Source organism: Podarcis pityusensis (genome assembly GCF_964106645.2).
Source record: "Podarcis pityusensis genome assembly, chromosome: 10".
Taxonomy (NCBI): domain Eukaryota; kingdom Metazoa; phylum Chordata; class Lepidosauria; order Squamata; family Lacertidae; genus Podarcis; species Podarcis pityusensis.
The window spans coordinates 7,260,059-7,280,016 of NC_138035.1; the positions used below are offsets into that span (position 1 = coordinate 7,260,059).

A 19,958-nucleotide genomic window follows, 5' to 3' on the forward strand; every position below is an offset into this window, starting at 1 on the left:
CTTCCACTGCCTCCCGCAGTTTGGTCAAACTCATGTTCGTAGCTTCAAGAACACCATCCAACCATCTCGTCCTCTGCTGTCCCCTTCTCCTTGCACCCTCCATCTTTCCCAGCATCAGGGTCTTTTCCAGGGAGTCTTCTCTTCTCATGAGGTGGCCAAAGTATTGGAGCCTCAGCTTCACGATCTGTCCTTCCAGTGAGCACTCAGGGCTGATTTCCTTGAGAATGGAGAGGTTTGATCTTCTTGCAGTCCATGGGACTCTCAAGAGTCTCCTCCAGCACTATAATTCAAAAGCATCAATTCTTCGGCGATCAGCTTTCTTTATGGTCCAGCTCTCACTTCCGTACATCACTACTGGGAAAACCATAGCTTTTACTATACGGACCTTTGTTGGCAAGGTGATGTCTCTACTTTTTAAGATGCTGTCTAGGTTTGTCATTGCTTTTCATTGGTTTTAGAAGTCTTTAATTGGTTGGCAGTTCTTGGGGGGAAAACCACAACCCACAAGATTTTCACAGAGGCATTGAGACCCCACCATGTCATCTCCCCCCTCAGAGAAATAGTTTGGTTTCTCCTCCTAAGGGCTGGCTCTGTGTATCGATCTACCTCTCTTAACCATGAAATACGCTTTAATGCAACTCGTTCTGTGCATTTAAATACCAACTTGTTTTATCGAGAGTATGAGGTTTCCTGGCTAAGAGTTGGGATGCGTGGGAGCGAGGGGCAGTTTTAGAACTGTAATGTTGGACGGGGGACCCCCAAGAATCATCTAGTACCACCCCCTGCAAGGCCCCACGACACCTTTTCTTGTATGCCCCCCCGAAGCATAGCTGTCAACCGTCCCTTATTTGGCAGGAAACTCCCTTATCCCAGCGCCGTGTCCCGCTGCTGTCCCTTATTGATGATGTCCCTTAAATTTCCCGGGTTTCAAAGGAAGCAGCTCCTCTCCCTCCCTCCCTGCCGGCCAAGGAGGAGGGAGGCTCCAACTGTGTTGCTTGGCTGCCCGGCCCACCCCCCTCCGGCCTCTCACCAGCCTCGGCCCCCGGGAGCCCCTCCCTGCCGGGACTGAGGAGCCTTGAGAGGAGAGCGAGGGCAACCATAGAGAAAGCAGTTCAGAGAGAGGAGGAGGAGGAGGCACGGGCAGGTGTTCCAAGGGCTAAGCATAGAGGGGGAAAGCGGAGGAAGGACCGCAAGCGCTTCTCCCATAGATTTGTAGTGGTAGACTAGCATAGATGGTCTGATCTGCGGGTTTATTTGGGCACTATTCCCCCCCCCCTTCCTCCCGCCCCGCCTGATGGAACTGAGAGCTGCAGATGGAGCACGAGAGAAAAGATACAGAACTGCAGCAGCATCTTCGTAGCTTGGACTTCGTTTTGCGCGGAAAATGGTTGTGCTTGTAGTTATTTAATTGCAGTGTTTCACTTATTTAATTGCAGTGTTTCATCGGCTGGTGTCTTGAGCAGCAACCTCTGGAAACAAAGGGCTAAAAACCGGCGCTGCTCTCCCAAATTATCTGGTCCCTTTTAACTGGTTGACTAAAACCCCTTATTTTGGCTGCTGGTCCCTTATTTTTGAGGCTGTTGGTCCCTTATTTTCAAATCTGTAAGTTGACAGCTATGCCCCGAAGCAAAGGGCTCATTTGGGTATGTGCCCATTGGGTTGTTGGGCTTTCTTGACCCTTATGAAGAACATGAGAAGAACTCCACTGGACCAGAAGAATGACCTAACTAAATTAGCACCCTATTAAACAACTAGACACCTATTGGGAGCCCATAAACAACAGGACGTGAGCACAACAGTGCTCTCTCCATATCTGAACCCCAAATGCTTTGGTATTTGGAGGCGAGCTGCCCCTGATCCTGGGGGTAAGCGTACAACCAGCCATGACTAGTAGTCACTGATAGCATCATCCTCTACGGACCTGTCTATTCCCTTGAAAATCTGCCCCCTTAGAATAAATGGGGCATCAACGTCAATTGCACCCTTAGCCGGAATGACCCAAGACGTCGCAGCTGCCTCGACTTCTTCCGTTGTCTCTCCAGCTTCAAATCTGAGCCCAGCCACGTCTTCCCAGGGCCGTCGAATGTTTTCTTCCAGCTGAGGAATCTTCCTTTCTCCCTCGACATCTCTGGCGCGCTCATCCCACCTGAAAGAGGGAACGGAGGTCGTCAAAGCAAGCCGCGAGGAAATCCGCCGCCGTTTCTCCTGCCCTTCCGTTTCCTTTAAAATGATTCATTAACTGGAAAAAGGTGCAACCGTAACAAAAACAAAGAAAACGAACAATAAAATCTAAACCGTAAAAGCGTCATGGCTGGGAAGGGCAAAAATACAAAGCGACAACGCAGCCCAAAAAGGGACAGTGAAGTATTAACTCATATGAAGATTCCCTCAAACTTTTAGAGTATTCGCCACTGTATCCACAATTGCAGACCAACCTGTTTCTCCAAAGCCTGATTTAGCCCTAACTCTGGACATACTGTAGGGATGTGGGTGGCGCTGTGGGTTAAACCCCAGAGCCTAGGACTTGCCGATCAGAAGGTTGGCGGTTCGAATCCCCTCGACGGGGTGAGCTCCCGTTGCTCGGTCCCGCTCTGGGGGGAAGGTAAATGGCGTTTCTGTGTGCTGCTCTGGTTCACCAGAAGCGGCTTAGTCATGCTGGCCATATGACCTGGAAGCTGTACGCCGGCTCCCTCGGCCAATAAAGGGAGGAGCCAATAAAGCGAGATGAGCGCCGCAATCCCAGAGTCGGTCACAACTGGACCTAATGGTCAGGGGTCCCTTTACCTTTACCTTTTAACATGTGTATGGGTTTGACCTTTCAGATCCTGAGTGACTAAAATATTTTTCTATGGATTGCTGGTCATTGCCACCTGTTTTGTATTCATTCATGGAACGGCCTCCTGGCATCCGATGTCAAGGAAATAAACAACTACAGTGGTACCTCTGGTTACAGACGCTTCAGGTTGCAGACTCTCCTAACCCAGAAATAGTACCTCGGGTTAAGAACTTTGCTTCAGGATGAGAACAGAAATCGCACGGCGGCAGCGGGAGGCCCCATTAGCTAAAGTGGTACCTCAGGTTAAGAACAGTTTCAGGTTAAGAACGGACCTCTGGAATGAATTAAGTTCGTATCCAGAGGTACCACTGTATCTGACTTTTAGAAGACATCTGAAGGCAGCCTTGTTTAGGGAAGTTTTTAATGTTTGATGTTTTATCGCTCGATGATGATGATAATTTATTCTGTTGGGCCACCCAGAGTGGCTGGGGAAACCCAGCTAGATGAGTGGGGTATAAATAATAATAACAATAATAATAATAATAATAATAATAATAATAATTATTTCCATGTTTCAATCTGTTTATTTACCCCCGCCTGGCTTATTTTTTTTTTTTAAATGATATTTATTAAAGTTTCAAAGAATACAAAAACAAAAAATAAAAATACAAGAAAATACAAAATACAGAAAAAAGAATAAAGTTTTTAAGATATAACAAAAAAAAAGAAAAATAAAGAAAAACATACAAGATAAAAACAGTTAAAAACACGTTAACTTTCCGTAGCATATCTTCCTTACACTTATTTCCCCGGACCTCCTCATACCTCCCTTTTTTGTATTCCAGTTCAGTTTGTTAGTTCAGCAAATCCTTACCATTAAGCTTTTACCCATTTGTAAACCTTTTTTCGTATCTCTTAAAGCATTACAGCTGGAAACCACTTAGTTTCTATCCAACATCCTTCTAAGATTCCTTAATTTTACAATATTTCTGTAAATAATAATAATAATAATTATTATTATTATTAGTGTTCTTAATATTGTACACCACCCTGGTGGAATAATAATAATAATAATAACAACAGTAACAGTAACGACAACAATAATAATTCCTTTAAAGCCTTCTAAGCTGGTGGCTGGGCACTCCTGATGCCATCGTGCCAGTGTCCCAAATAATAGGACGCCTGGACTTTGTGTGTTTTGAGAAGACACACACATACCCTCAACCAAGGCCCTTGGGACACGCCTGGCACGTACATCTGCTCCTGCACATCTGTTCAATGTTCCGCCATCCATCTTGTTGCGTAATTTTTCTAATATTTATATATATCAAGGGCTTTTCGAGAGCTGCCTTCGGGGTGTTGCCTAAGTTTTCCCCACTTAGCAAGTGATTAATCTGGAGGTTCCAGATGTTCACCCATGAGATTGTACAGCAGTCACTGTCAGCTCTTCGGCTCAGGCAAAATGGAAAGTTTAAGATGTAGGCAGGCATCTGTCTAGGCTCAGAGCGAGGCCTCCTTAGAGGAGAGCTGTAGTATTTGTAGGAATGGATTTAGACACGAGGAGAGCCTACTATGGTGCAGAATGGAGCCTAAGTATGTCCAGGTAAAGGTAAAGGGACCCCTGACCATTAGGTCCAGTCGCAGACAACTCTGGGGTTGCGGTGCTCATATCGCTTTATTGGCCGAGGGAGCTGGCGTACAGCTTCCGGGTCATGTGGCCCGCAGGACTAAGCCGCTTCTGGCCAACCAGAGCAGCGCACAGAAACGCCGTTTACCTTCCCGCCAGAGTGGTACCGATTTATCTACTTGCACTTTGACGTGCTTTCGAACTGCTAAGTTGGCAGGAGCTGGGACCGAGCAACGGGAGCTCACCCCGTCGTGGGGATTCAAACCACCGACCTTCTGATCGGCAAGTCCTAGGCTCTGTGGTTTGACCCACAGCGCCACCCGCGTCCCTCTTCCGCCACCTCTAACAGCAGCCAAATAAAACATGGAAAAGTGTTATATTTCAGCTCACCTTTCTTTCTCAGAGCCCCCAGTGGGATCCAGGTGAAGCTTTCATCCATCTTCAGTTCCTCCTCCTCAGCCTCCTTTGAATCTTCTGATCATCGGGGGACGTTGTTCTCCAGTTTTTCCGACTTCTTAGTTTTCCTTTTCTCTCTCTCTCCGCCTCTGGCCAGCTCTGGGAGACAGACCGGGACAGGTTGCAGTCCTTGTACGGACACATCCACTTTGTTTGCAACCCGGGTACAGAAAATGTCAGCACCCAGCCGCAGCAGAATTCCTAGGGATGAATTCTTAGGAAACGCTTTGCAATGAGGGATTGGCTCCATCCCCAGTCCGACTACATGCACCAAGGATTTCGAAACTTGCTTCTCAGTGAGTCTGCCAGTCTCCCAAGACTGCTTCCCCCTCTCCAAGTTCTTAGGGCGGCGTGGTTTTGGGCTCAGCCGCTGGAGGGAGAACAGTGAGGCGGCAACATCCGAACCCCTTCGTCGGTGGGTCTCAGGTCATCGGGGCGGCCGGCAGCTGGGGGCGCCTGGTCTCCTGGTTCCGACCTCTCGGCAGCCATGGGGATTTGCTCTTCCAGTGGAATATCCGCCTGTCCCTGAACAGGGCTGCAGAATGGGGGGGGGGGGAACAAAACAGGAATGAGGACTGATGCAAAACTTGGGGGCTATGAGGGAACCAGGCGGAGGGCCTTCTCGGTGGTGGCGCCCGCTCTGTGGAACGCCCTCCCATCAGATGGCAAGGAAAGAAACAACTATCTGACTTTTAGAAGACATCTGAAGGCAGCCTTGTTTAGGGAAGTTTTCAATGTTTGATGTTTTACTGTGTTTTTAATATTCTGTTGCGAGCCACCCAGAGTGGCTGGGGAAACCCAGTCAGATGGGTGGGGTATAAATAGTAAGTTGTTGTTATAAATCAACCCCCTGAGAAAATCCGCCGTATTCCTCAAAGGAGTAGAGACTGCATTTTTAAAAACCATGTATTTCTAATGCAAAAACCAAAGGCCTATTTATTTATTTTTAATCTCCTGTATTTATTTATTTTTAATCTCCAGAGCCTGGCGTGCTCTAGTCCATGGGGTCACGAAGAGTCGGACATGACTAAACGACTAAACAGCAAATCTCCTGTTGGAAGCCGCCCAGAGTGGCTGGAGAAACTCAGCCAGATTGATGGGGTATAAGTAGTAAATTATTATTATTTGTTATTATTTATTATTATTATTCATTGCATTTACATTCATCCTTTTTTCTCCTACGTGCTGTACAAGGTTCGAACCTTCCTCAACCAAACCGCACAACCGTGAGGCTGAAAGACGGTGCCTGTCGCAGTGTGCTCCGTAGGTAAGTGGGGACTTTAACCCTGGTCTCGATAACCACTGTACTCCTGAGCTTCTAATTCACTCCCTTTCCTTGATGCGTATTTCCGCACTGTTCTTGTCCCACTATCTATTCCAGCTACGAAATCACTCGTCTTAGATGCCAATACAAGCTACAAGAAAGGAGATTTCGACTCAACATCAGGAAGAACATTCTGACAGGAAGAGATGTGTGACATTGGAACAGATTCCCTCGGGAGGTTGTGGACTCTGCTTCCTTGGAGATTTTTAAGCAGAGGTTGGATGGCATATATAATAATAATAATAATAATAATAATAATAATAATAATAATTTATTATTTATGCCCCGTCCATCTGGCTGGGTTTCCCCAGCCACTCTGGGCGGCTTTCAACAAAGTATTAAAATACAGTAGTCCATCAAACATTAAAAGCTTCCCTAAACAGGGCTGCCTTCAGATGTCTTCTAAAAGTCAGATAGTTGTTTATTTCCTTGACATCGTTCCACAGGGTGGGTGCCACCACCGACAAGGCCCTCTGCCTGGTTCCTGGTAACCTCACTTCTCGCAGGGAGGGAGCCGCCAGAAGGCCTTCGGAGCTGGACCTCAGTGTCTGGCCTGAACAATGGGGGTGGAGACACTCCTTCAGGTATATTGGACCGAGGCCGTTTAGGGCTTTAAAGGTCAGCACCAACACTTTGAATTGTGCTTGGAAACGTACTGGGAGCCAATGTGGGTCTTTCAGGACCAGTGTTATGTGGTCTCAGCGGCCGCTCCCAGTCACCAGTCTAGCTGCCGCATTCTGGATTAACTGCAGTTTCCGAGTCACCTTCAAAGGTGGCCCCACGTAGAACGCATTGCAGTAGTCTAAGTGGGACATAATCTGCCATGGAAGCTTTAGCTGAGATTCCTGCATTGCAGGGGGTTAGAGTAGATGACAGGGTCCCTTCCAACTCTACGATTTTAGGATTCTATCCGTTGTGCTCAGCACTGTTGTTAGAAAAGTGGAATGCAACTATCAAGTCAAAATCAAAACAGATTTCCCTGGAGGGAGTGAAGGAGGAGTTTAAGAGGCGCTACTCAGTGAGAGCTGGACCATAAAGAAGGCTGATCGCCGAAGAATGGATGCTTTTGAATTCTGGTGCTGGAGGAGACTCTTGAGAGTCCCATGGACTGCAAGAAGATCAAACCTCTCCATTCTGAAGAAAATCAGCCCTGAGTGCTCACTGGAAGGACAGATCCTGAAGCTGAGGCTCCAATACTTTGGCCACCTCATGAGAAGAGAAGACTCCCTGGAAAAGACACTGATGTTGGGAAAGATGGAGGGCACAAGGAGAAGGGGACGACAGAGGACAGGATGGTGGACAGTGTTCTCGAAGCTACCAGCATGAGTTTGACCAAACTGCGGGAGGCAGTGGAAGACAGGAGTGCCTGGCGTGCTCTGGTCCAGGGGGTCACGAAGAGTCGGACACAACTAAATGACTAAACAACAACACTCAGTGGCAGGTCCGTGACTTGCATGCAGAAGGTTTAGGTCCCAGCATCTCCCCTTAGCGGATGTTGCCTAAAGCCCCAGAGAGCTGCTGCCAGCCAGTGTGGGCAATACTAGATGGGCCAATGGTCTGACTCTGCAGAAGGCTGCTTCCTAAGTTCCTACGAATTGCTTTGCACTTCACTGGGCAGCTTGCAATTCCTGCATCGGACTGCCCATGGGTTCCAGGCCCAGGGATTGCTCAGTTGGTGGAGAATGTGTCTCTTAATATCAGGGTCAAGAGTTCGAATCCCACATTGGGCAAAAGATTCCTGCATTGCAGGGGGTTAGAATGAATGACCCTTGTGGTCTCTTCCAACTCCACAATTCCATTATTCCATGAAATGTCCATGTCTGAACTTGACCTTGCCAAAAGTTGCCCCTCGCTTGCAACCACTATGGGGAGGAGCCACACAACGAACTTACCGCCATCTTCTACGGCACCAGAATGCAAGACATCCTGTAAGGAGCACCACTAAAACTAAAGAAGAAAGACAAAGTTAATAGTTAGCAATATGATAACCTAAAGGCCTTGGCCTTCGTCCCAGCTTGCTTGTCTCTGAGCCGGCCTTAGGTAAAGGTAAAGGTAAAGGTAAAGGTAAAGGGACCCCTGACCATTAGGTCCAGTCGTGGCTGACTCTGGGGTTGCGGCGCTCGTCTCGCTTTACTGGCTGAGGGAGCTGGTGTACAGCTTCCGGGTCATGTGGCCAGCATGACTAAGCCGTTTCTGGCGAACCAGAGCAGCGCACGGAAACACCATTTACCTTCCCGCCGGAGCGGTACCTATTTATCTACTTGCACTTTGATGTGCTTTTGAACTGCTAGGTTGGCAGGAGCAGGGACCGAGCAAGGGGAGCTCACCCTGTCGTGGGGATTCGAACCGCCGACCTTCTGATCGGCAAGCCCTAGGCTCAGTGGCCTTGGCCTGCTTGCTTGTCTCTGAGCCGGCCCTAGTTATCGGCTAATGCAATGCCATGGAACGACGATGTCCCAGTTGTCAGGAGATGATCAAAGATCAGCCATGGAATGCTCACAATTAAGGCAGCTTTTAGGGAGGAAGTGAAAGGTCACTCTGGGAAACGCCTAACGCAGGGTTTGTGGGGAATTTTGAGGGGCAGAACGTGGCGGGGGGGGGAGTAAGCATTTGACCAATAGTTTTGGGACAAAGGAAGCATGGAGTGGAAGAAGGCAGAGACTAACGAGTCAATGGAACAGAAGACAGACTTCACCATGATAATAATACAGTGGTACCTTGGTTTTTTGGGATGCGGGTGGCGCTGTGGGTTAAACCACAGAGCCTAGGACTTGCCGATCAGAAGGTCGGCAGTTCTAATCCCTGCGACGGGGTGAGCTCCCATTGCTTGGTCCCTGCTCCTGCCAACCTAGCAGTTCGAAAGCATGTCAAGGTGCAAGTAGATAAATAGGTACCACTCCGGCGGGAAGGTAAACGGCGTTTCCATGCTCTGCTCTGGTTGGCCAGAAGCAGCTTAGTCATGCTGGCCACATGACCTGGAAGCTGTATGCCGGCTCCCTCGGCCAGTAAAGCGAGATGAGCGCCACAACCCCAGAGTCGTCTGCGACTGGACCTAATGGTCAGGGGTCCCTTTACCTTGGTTTACGAACTTAATCTGTTCTGGAAGTCCGTTCTTAAACCAAAGCATTCTTAAACCAAGGCGTGTTTTCCCATAGCAGCGGGGGACTCAATTTACAAATGGAACACACTCAACATGTTCTGCTTCCAAGGCAAAGTTCACAAACCAAAACACCTACTTCTGGGTTTGCAGTGTTCTTAATCCAAGTTGTTCATAAACTAAGCTGTTCTTAAACCAAGGTACCACTGTAATAATAATAATAATCAGTGATTTTTTTTTCTAAACAAAATGTTTAGGGGTACCCTCATTTTGACTCAAGAACACCACCATTTTATAGGCCACCATCAGGGGCAGGAACAGAATAGACGATTCCCTGTCCCAGTAAAGAAACTAATTTTTTTTTAGTTTCTTCTCCCATTAGATTCACAAAATGTTTAGGGGTATGCGTACCCCCAGAGCAAAGCACTAATAATAATAATTTCTTTTATTTATACACCGCCCATCTGAGTGGGACAGAATTGTATTTATTGATCTATTCATTTAATCTGCATACTGCCCTATACCCGTAGGTCTCAGGGTGGTTCACTACATAAAACTACAATATATATACAAAAAACACAAAATACATAATAAAAATAAGAAAAGAGACCACTCTATAGCCCTTGGAGCAAGGGGTGGGTGTGTCTGCGCCTCCTCTATTAGTTTGAACTAGGAAGACAAAACTAGAATTCTAATTTAAGAATTTAAATCCATCTTGTATGGTCAGATGACTGCTAACAATCCATAAATGCCAAACTATTCCTCACCTAGGCAAGGTACTCCGATCCTCAAGGGGAGAGAACCTGCAAAAAGGAAGAATGAAGAACATTACATGCAAAAATGGCTGGCTCTTTCCTTGCAGTCCCACTTAAATGTATTTTGTAATTCTGAGCAAGTGCAAAGATTTGTGACAGAACAGAGAAGTAGGTATCCTGGTGTAACAGTTTGATTTTTTTTTTTAAGTTTCTAGTCTTTAAGGTTGGGAAACAGGTCTGAGTTTATGTGGTGTTATGTACTGACTTGAATAGGATCCAAAATGCAGCAGTCTGATTGGTCCTAGAATAGGATTCAGAATGCATCAGTCTGATTGGTCCACAGGAGCCACCCAATCCAGCTCCAGGTGGAAGTGAATCCGCAACCTGATTGGCCTACAGGAGAATCCCGGAATTAGCCAATCACGTGGGGCCCATTGTGTAAATAATGTATATAAAGCAGACATTCTGGGGGAACTTCCATTCCTCCTCACCACTATGAGCTGAATAAAGAGCATGAAATCCACTCTTGACTCCGAGTATATTTCAGGTGGGATATAAAATCCTCAAAACACAGTGAGTCCACAGTGTGATGCAGCAGCAAAAAAAGTGAATGCTATTCTAGGTTGCATCAACAGAAGTCTAGTGTCCAGATCAAGGGAAGTCATAGTCCCACTCTATTCTGCCTTGGTAAGATCCCACCTGGAATACGGTGTCCAATTCTGGGCACCACAATTTAAGAAGGATGTTGACAAGCTGAAAGGTGTGCAGAGGAGGGCGACCAAGATGATCAAGGGTCTGGAAACTAAGCCTGATGAGGAACGTTTGAAGGATCTGGGTATGTTTAGCCTGGATAAGAGGCGATAGAAGAGTCATCTTCAAATATTTCAAGGGCTGTCCCATGGAAGAAGAGTTTGGATTTGATATCCCGCTTTATCACTACCCGAAGAAGTCTCAAAGCGGCTAACATTCTCCTTTCCCTTCCTCCCCCACAACAAACACTCTGTGAGGTGAGTGGGGCTGAGAGACTTCAGAGAAGTGTGACTGGCCCAAGGTCACCCAGCAGCTGCATGTGGAGGAGCGGAGACGCGAACCCGGTTCCCCAGATTACGAGTCTACTGCTCTTAACCACTACACCACACTGGCTCTCACACTGGAAGCTGGAGCAAGCTTGTGTTCCGCTGCTCCAGAGGGTGAACCCAAACAAATGATTCAAATTATAAGGAAGGAGATTCCGACTCAACATCAGGAAGAACTTCCTAGTAGTAAGAGCTGTCCAGCAGGGGAATGGATTCCCTCAGGAGGTTATGGACTCTCCTTCCTTGGGAGTTTTAAAGCAGAAGTTTGGATGGCTATCTGTCATGGATGCTTGAGCTGAGATTCCTGCCTTGCATGGGGTTTGACTACTGTATTTTTGCTCTATAAGACGCACCAGACCATAAGATGCACCTAGTTTTTGGAAGAGGAAAACAAGAAAAAAAATATTCTGAATCCCAGAAGCCCTGAAGTCCCGCTGCCCTGAAGAGGCTTTGCGTTGCTTTCGTTGAAGCCAGAGCAGCAAGAGGGATCGTTGCGCAGCCTGCATTCGCTCCATAAGATGCACACACATTTCCCCTTACTTTTTAGGAGGGGAAAAAGTGTGTCGTATAGAGCGAAAAATACGGTAGATGACTCTTGGAATTCCTTCCAGTTCTGTAATTCTATAATAATAATAATAATAATAATAATAATAATAATAATTTATTTATACCCCACCCATCTGGCTGGGCTTCCCCAGCCACTCTGGGCGGCTTCCAACAGAATATTAAAATACAATAGTCTATTAAACATTAAAAGCTTCCCTAAACAGGGCTGCCTTCAGATGCCTTCTAAAAGTCTGGTAGTTGTTGTTCTCTTTGACATCTGGTGGAAGGGTGTTCCACAGGGCAGGTGCCACCACCAAGAAGGCCCTCTGCCTGGTTCCCTGTAACTTGGCTTCTTGCAGGGAGGGAACCGCCAGAAGGCCCTTGGCGCTGGACCTCAGTGTCCGGGCAGAACGATGGGGGTGGAGACGCTCTTTCAGATATGCACATGTTCCATATGCAAATGCTTTTGTGTGGGGTTGGGGTTGTTTTACCAGGCAAACCCACCTGCATACAACTCCCACCTGCTGTATGCAGTGGTTCAGCCCAGACCCAGGCTAACACCCCAAATTCCCCTCTCAAAGAAATCCGCCTTACTGGGAATTAAATCCCACTGGAATGAACAGGGCTGACATCTGAGGGAACCCTTTTACGATCAAGCTGCAGGTGTTGCAGACTTTTGTTGGGTTTCCTCGCCCACCCCCTGGGCCTGAAGATGGAACGGGTTCAAAAGGGAGGGGCAAAAATGCTAAACGAGTTTGAAATAATTGTGTGCTCCCTTCCCGCCCCAACAAAATGCTTTGCTTACAGGAATCTTAGCAGGGTTGCATGGCAACTGCTGGAGACAGCTGTGCCATAGCGGTCAACTGTCCCTTATTTGGTGGGAAACTCCCTTATCCCAACGCCGTGTCCCGCTGCTGTCCCGGATTGATGATGTCGCTTAAATTTCCCGGGTTCCAGAGGAAGCAGCTCCTCTCCCTCCCTCCCTGCCGGCCAGGGAGGAGGGAGGCTCCAACTGTGTTACTTGGCTGCGTTGTTCACCCAATAAGGAGTCTATGAATGACTGGGGGGGTGGAGCTTGCATGCCTTGTGCCGATCAAATCGGCCGCGTTGCCTGGGGACTCGCCTTTGCTCAGCGCTTCCCAGCGGAGAGGTGACAGTGGTTTTCCTTGCTGCATCCCCTTTGCCGGGTTGCTGCGCTGTCGGAACCACTGCTTGAGGCTTTGTTTGGCTGCTGGCTGGGCATTCTGCCTTTGGCTCAGAGGGGCTCAGAAGTTGAACATACCTGTGCCTGGAAAATCCCTTATTTTGGCTGCTGATCCCTTATTTTCGAGGCTGCTGGTCCCTTATTTTCAAATCTGTAAGTTGACAGCTATGAGCTGTGCATCTCTGTGGGGCTGATGTCGCCATTTTTTATATGTAAGTGCATGAAAGAGCGTATGAATCAGGCCAGAAGCTCATCGAATGCAGCAACCTGTTCTCAAAGTGATCATCAGATGCCCAAAAGGGAAGCTTGCAATCAGACCTTGAATCATGACATGCTATTGAGAAGCAGACAGAATGCAGATATCCTACACGCTCTCTGGAAAGAACATAGGAAGCAGAGGCCTTAGACAATCAGTCCTTATAGTTCATGATTGTCGGCACTGAGGGGTAGCAACCCTTCGCGGTTCCAAGGATGGTTCTCTCCCAGCCCCCACCTAACAAACTACCCAAATTACCGAAATAATAATAATAATAATAATAATAATAATTTATTATTTATACCCTGCCCATCTGGCTGGGTTTCCTCAGCCACTCTGGGCGGCTCCCAACAGAACACTAAAATACAATAATCTATTAAACATTAAAAGCTTCCCAGAACAGGGCTGCCTTCAGATGTCTTCTAAAAGTTTGGTAGTTATTTTTCTCTTTGACATCTGGTGGGAGGGTATTCCACAGAGCAGGCGCCACTACCGAGGAGGCCCTCTGCCTGGTTCCCTGTAACTTGGCTTCTCGTAGTGAGGGAACCGCCAGAAGGCCCTTGGCGCTGGACCTCAGTGTCGAGGCAGAATGATGAGCCAATGGGTTCAAGTTGCAATATAGGAGATCTGAAGTAAACATCTGAAATCACTTTCTGACAGTAAGGGCTGTTTGACAGGGGAACGAATAGCTCTCCTGTGGAGGTTTTCCAGCAGTCTGTGGCAATGAGTGGAGCAGAGGTCTGCAGGGAATACAGAATGTGTGTGCTTCTTTCTCCCCCCGCCCAGCACTTAATTATGGTTTTAAAACACAATTAATATAATAATTTATTATTTATACCCTGCTCATCTGGCTGCGCTTCCCCAGCCACTCTAGGCGGCTTTCAACAGAATAATAAAATACAATAGTCCATTAAACATTAAATGTTTCCCTAAACTGGGCTGCCTTCAGATGTCTTCTAAAAGACTGGTGGTAGTTGTTGTTCTCTTTGATATCTGGTGGGAGGGCGTTCCACAGGGCGGGTGCCACCACCGAGAAGGCCCTCTGCCTGGTTCCCTGTAACTTGGCTTCTCGCAATGAGGGAACCGCCAGAAGGCCCTCGGCGCTGGACCTCAGTGTCCGGGCAGAACGATGGGGGTTGGAGACGCTGCTTCAGGTCTACTGGACCAAGGCCATTTAGGGCTTTCAAGGTCAGCACCAACACTTTGAATTGTGCTCAGAAACGGACTGGGAGCCAGTGCAGGTCTCCCTCTGCAAAGCCCCCAAAATAGTTCAGGGCCCGGATCCAAGTCAGCTTTACCCCAGAACATTTGGGGACACATGCAAATCCCAACTCTCAAGCAGAGAGCCTCATCTGTAATTCCTGTTGTATGGGTATTTATTCAGTTGCTAACTAAGTCCTAAATATTTGATAGGAAATATTGTATGTTTATTACATGAATGCCCTATAAACCAATTTTCTCGTCTGCTAGCAGAAGCTTAATAACTTCACCCAGTCGCCACTGCTCCCTCTCCAGGTTTCCTCCTCCTCCTCTGATTCTTCTTTTATAATAATAATAATAATTTTTTATTTATACCCCGCCCATCTGGCTGAGTTTCCCCAGCCACTCTGGGCGGCTCCCAATCGAGTGTTAAAAACAATACAGCATTAAACATTAAAAACTTCCCTAAACAGGGCTGCCTTCAGATGTCTTTTAAAAATAGGATAGTTGCTTATTTCCTTCACATCTGAAGGGAGGGTGTTCCACAGGGTGGGCGCCACCACCAAGAAGGCCCTCTGCCTGGTTCCCTGTAACCTCACTTCTCACAATGAGGGAACTGCCAGAAGGCCCTCGGAGCTGGACCTCAGTGTCCGGGCTGAACGATGGGGGTGGAGACGCTCCTTCAGGTATAATAGACCGAGGCCATTTAGGGCTTTAAAGGTCAGCACCAACACTTTGAATTGTGCTCGGAAACATACTGGGAAATTTCAAATTCAGAGGTGGCTACAAAAACCTGGGTGCAAAGGAACTACTGTTCAGGTCTCGCAACAAAATGTTGCAGCACGCCATCAGTCCCCAACAGAAGTGCTCTTGTTCTGGGTTCCCGCCAGCCAGTCGCGTCTTCCTTGAGGATATAGCAAGCGGTGAGGGTCTCAAGCAAGTCATCGCACCCCCTTTCCCTGTTTTTCTTTTCCAACTGACACTGTGACTCTTGGGTTCCAATCCCGTCGCCTTGCAGGAAGTGAGTCCATCCCACGCACATTTAAAGCATGTGATTTCACCCAAAGAATCCTGGGAACTGTAGTTTGATAAGAATGCTGGGGATTGCAGAAATGGAGGTATGGTGTAGATCTGCCTTGGGGGTCTCCTTTCAGAGAAATTGGATTCAGTTCTCATTTAAAGGCAAACCGACCAAATCCACACTTTCCGAAGCAATATGTGAACTGAAAGACAGCTGTCCGTCAAAATTTGCACTTTCCTGAATTTTGCAATGCAGTTCTGCATTTTACCAACGTGAACGTATTATGGGGAAATGTGCATAAAATTAATATATTATTGAGAAGTGAATTATATTAGAGGAAACTGCTTACAAGGATATGTTTACCAGGCGAAATTCACACCCAAAATGATGATGAATTTTCATGAGGGCTTTTTTTTTTTTTTTTAATTGTGAATTGCTGTAGAAATGCGGAGAACTGACTCCAAGATTGGAAAAATGAGAAGCTGAGTAAATGGAAAAATCCTTCCACCCCTAGCGGCGAGTTCAGCATTAAAGGGAGCTGGTGGATGGGGGAGTAAGATCTCCGAACTCTATGGATGCTTCCAGACCACCCACTACTGAGCATTCGCCCTGATTTCAGTGAGGTTAGATGAGATTGCATCATAGCAAGCTCAATGACTTTCCTTATCCTGGGGCAGGGAGAGTCCAAATTGGGGGGGGGGGGTAATGGAGAAAGCTAGAGAGTTCCAGAAAGACATCTACTTCTGCTTCATTGACTATGCAAAAGCCTTTGACTGTGTCGACCACAGCAAACTATGGCAAGTTCTTAAAGAAATGGGAGTGCCTGATCACCTCATCTGTCTCCTGAGAAGTCTCTATGTGGGACAAGAAGCTACAGCTAGAACTGGATATGGAACAACTGATTGGTTCAAAATTGGGAAAGGAGTACGACAAGGCTGTATATTGTCTCCCTGCTTATTTAACTTATATGCAGAATTCATCATGCGAAAGGCTGGGCTGGATGAATCTCAAGCCGGAATTAAGATTGCCGGAAGAAATATCAACAACCTCAGATATGCAGATGACACAACCTTGATGGCAGAAAGTGAGGAGGAATTAAAGAACCTTTTAATGAGGGTGAAAGAGGAGAGCGCAAAATATGGTCTGAAGCTCAACATCAAAAAAACAAAGATCATGGCCACTGATCCCATCACCTCCTGGCAAATAGAAGGGGAAGAAATGGAGGCAGTGAGAGATTTTACTTTCTTGGGCTCCATGATTACTGCAGATGGTGACAGCAGTCATGAAATTAAAAGACGCCTGCTCCTTGGGAGAAAGGCAATGGCAAACTTAGACAGTATCTTAAAAAGCAGAGCCATCACCTTGCCAACAAAGGTCCATATAGTTAAAGCCATGGTTTTCCCGGTAGTGATGTATGGAAGTGAGAGCTGGACCATAAGGAAGGTTGATCGCTGAAGAATGGATGCTTTTGAATTATGGTGCTGGAGGAGACTCTTGAGAGTCCCATGGACTGCAAGAAGATCAAACGTATCCATTCTTCAGGAAATCAGCCCTGAGTGCTCACTGGAAGGACAGATCCTGAAGCTGAGGCTCCAATACTTTGGTCACCTCATGAGAAGAGAAGACTCCCTGGAAAAGACCCTGATGTTGGGAAAGATGGAGGGCACAAGGAGAAGGGGACGACAGAGGACGACATGGTTGGACGGTGTTCTCAAAGCTACGAACATGAGTCTGACCAAACTGCGGGAGGCAGTGGAAGACAGGAGTGCCTGGCGTGCTCTGGTCCAGGGGGTCACGAAGAGTCGGACACGACTAAACGACTAAACAACAACAACAATGCATTTGTTGCACAAGGTCTCCCAATCGACCAGAATTATGTCACTCGAATTTGCCAACTAGCAATACAGTGGTACCTTGGTTCCCAAATGCCTTAGTTCCCAAACGCCGAAAACCCGGAAGTAAGTGTTCCGGTTTTTGAACATTTTTTGGAAACCGAACGTCCGATGCGGCTGTTGGCTATTGTTTCTGGGGCGCTTGCACCAATCAGAAGCTGCGCCTTGGTTTCTGAACATTTCGGAAGTCAAATGGACTTCCAGAACGGATTAAGTTTGGCGCATTTGTTTTTGCTATTTATTTTGCGTTTTTGTTTTTGAGGCTTTCTCAGTTCATTTGTTTTTGTGACTGTGTGGAAACCAGTTCAGCTACCGATTGATTGATTGATTGTGTGACTGCAAAAATGTTAAATTGCTGTTTCAGGGGTTGTTTTTAAAAAGTCTGGAACGGATGAATCCATTTTGCATTACAGTCATACCTTGGGTTCCAGTACCTTTGGCGACCCGGAAGTAATGGAACGTGTTACTTCCAGGTTTTGCCACTCGTGCATGCGCAGACACTCAAAATGACATCATGCGCATGCGCGGAAGCGGTGAATCACCACCCGCGAAGACGCAGGTTGTGTTAGCTTCAGGATGCGAACGGGGCTCCAGAACGGATCCCCTTCTCATCCAAAGGTACCACTGTACTTTCTATGGGAACACGTGCCTTGGTTTTGGAACGCTTTGGTTTTGGAACGGAATTCTGGAACGGGTTAAGTTTGAGAACCCAGGTACCACTGTAGTCTGGATGCACCCAAAGAGTCCGGGAGACAGATAGCAGCCATAGATATGGGATAAACGCAAGAATATTAGTATATTAACTTGGGAAGAACATGAAACGAAGGAGGACGTGGAAAGGATGGTTAATGCAGAGGCTGCAACAATGAGATGAACTACTTCAGCTGCCGGTGACAAACCTGCTTGTCTCTCGATCGGAGGCACCGGGACGCTTGGCTCTGGGGTGAACCCGGAGACTCTCCCTGGCGTCACAGCTGTCGTTCTGTTTCCTGCTGAGATGCGCTTGCTAGTCGTGGGCTGAGAGGCTTTCGCGGTGGCGCTTTCGCATTTCGCCGAGCTTTCGCTGACCGTGCCAGGAGTGTGTCTGCCAACCTCTGGGGCGCTGGTGGTTGCCGTTGTCCTGCCAGGCCTAGTTGGTTTAGCAGTCCTGAGCAGTGTGGCGATCGAGTCTGATGGCGAGGGGGTCTCGCTGCCATATGGGGCTGCGGCGGAGGCCACCGAAGTGTTAACACCAGCAGCCTGCGGAGTCGCTGGGGTGGAAGTTTCTGCCTCTACAACATGGGGTAAGTAAAGTTTCATATGTATGTTTCTGGGACAGGCCATAAAGCTGTGTTAACACGAGCGCGTCTCCACAATTCCTCTCGCCCCACTGCTTCCTCCTGGGGAGAACCACTTTTTAGCGCTTACTCGGAGCAAACGGCTGGTCTGTGGGTCGCCATTTGTTCCTAAATACCTACTTTCCCATTTCCACTACTTGTGAATTAAGTCAGCATTTTTATTTTCTTAATTTTATTTTCGTCGGGAGAGGGCACTTGCCTAATTTGTGTCCCAGGCCTGAAATCTGGAAGAAGAAGAAGAAGAAGAAGAAGAAGAAGAAGAAGAAGAAGAAGAAGAGTTTGGATTTGCTATCCCGCTTTATCACTACCCTAGGGAGTCTCAAAGCGTCTAACATTCTCCTTTCCCTTCCTCCCCCACAACAAACACTCTGTGAGGTGAGTGGGGCTGAGAGACTTCAGAGAAGTGTGAGTGGCCCAAGGTCACCCAGCAGCTGCATGTGGAGGAGCAGGGAAGCGAACCCGGTTCCCCAGATTACGAGACTACCGCTCTTAACCACTATACCACACTGGTGTTACTCCAAAAACACGTTTGTCACCCAGTGGTGACAAGCAGAGACAACAAAGCAATTGGTCCTACCTCTTCTGGGATCTTCTGTTGTGGTGGCAGGCAGGGAAGGATCTCCTTTTTGAGAAAGAGAAGAGGAATTGAGAAGAGGAGAAGCCAAAATTAGCTTGTCATCAGGATTGCATTTACAGCAGTGCAGAACCTATTCTCCTTGAAGTTTCAGTGAGAAATTTCACCGGCTCAACTATAAACCCAAATAATGACCCATAAGATCAGATCCCGTTTTCATCTGTATGAACGTCCTGAATTTCTGCTTTATAACCATTGTCAGGAGTTCAGCCTACACTCAAGTAGGACCCCGGCAGAGACACATGCCCGACTGGCATGTTCTCTCCCTCCTGGTCGATCGTTCGGGAGCTTCAAAAGCTTTCTTCAGCCCGAACATCACAGCGACCGATGCCAACCAACACCGGCACACTTAGGGATCCGCAGAGTTTGCGCAGCTTGCGTGACAGACCTCAGCAACTCAGCATTTTGGCTAATCTACTTTATTTACATATAAACACACACGGAGCACTGCAACATGGCTCCCTCTCTCTCTAGCATCAGACAGCAAAGAGAGAAAGAACAAAGGACAATAGTCCCACTTCACGGAACACAGTAACACAAACATCCTGTCTCCATCACTTCCCACTCTGTGGAGTCAAAACACATACTGTCATGTGAAAGACAACAATCCCATGACTGCAATCGCGGAGCAGGAATTCTAACAGTTTTACGTGCTTTTATATTGCTGTTTTGCTAGTCTTATTTTATTTAACCGTGCAACTTATATATCACTTGATTGTAAAATAAAAAACAAAAATACCCAAACAACTTCTAAGGT

General features: G+C 47.3%; 1 protein-coding gene and 1 long non-coding RNA gene across 2 annotated transcripts in view; both read right to left on the reverse strand.

The window, feature by feature from the left end:
• Positions 1-19,958, reverse strand: part of LOC308486534 — a 154,725-nt gene that overhangs the window by 85,312 nt on the left and 49,455 nt on the right. The window lies entirely within an intron of this gene.
• The window catches only part of IL15RA (interleukin 15 receptor subunit alpha), a 43,101-nt gene continuing 24,543 nt past the window's right edge, over positions 1,401-19,958 (reverse strand). Inside the window, exons 3-8 of the mRNA XM_081023194.1 lie at positions 19,145-19,189; positions 18,130-18,501; positions 10,048-10,083; positions 8,076-8,130; positions 4,794-5,394; positions 1,401-2,146 (exon numbers count right to left, since the gene is read on the reverse strand). Coding sequence (XP_080879320.1) covers positions 5,223-5,394; positions 8,076-8,130; positions 10,048-10,083; positions 18,130-18,501; positions 19,145-19,189 — 680 coding nt within the window. The 3' untranslated portion in view covers positions 1,401-2,146; positions 4,794-5,222. The remainder of the gene's footprint in view (positions 2,147-4,793; positions 5,395-8,075; positions 8,131-10,047; positions 10,084-18,129; positions 18,502-19,144; positions 19,190-19,958) is intronic.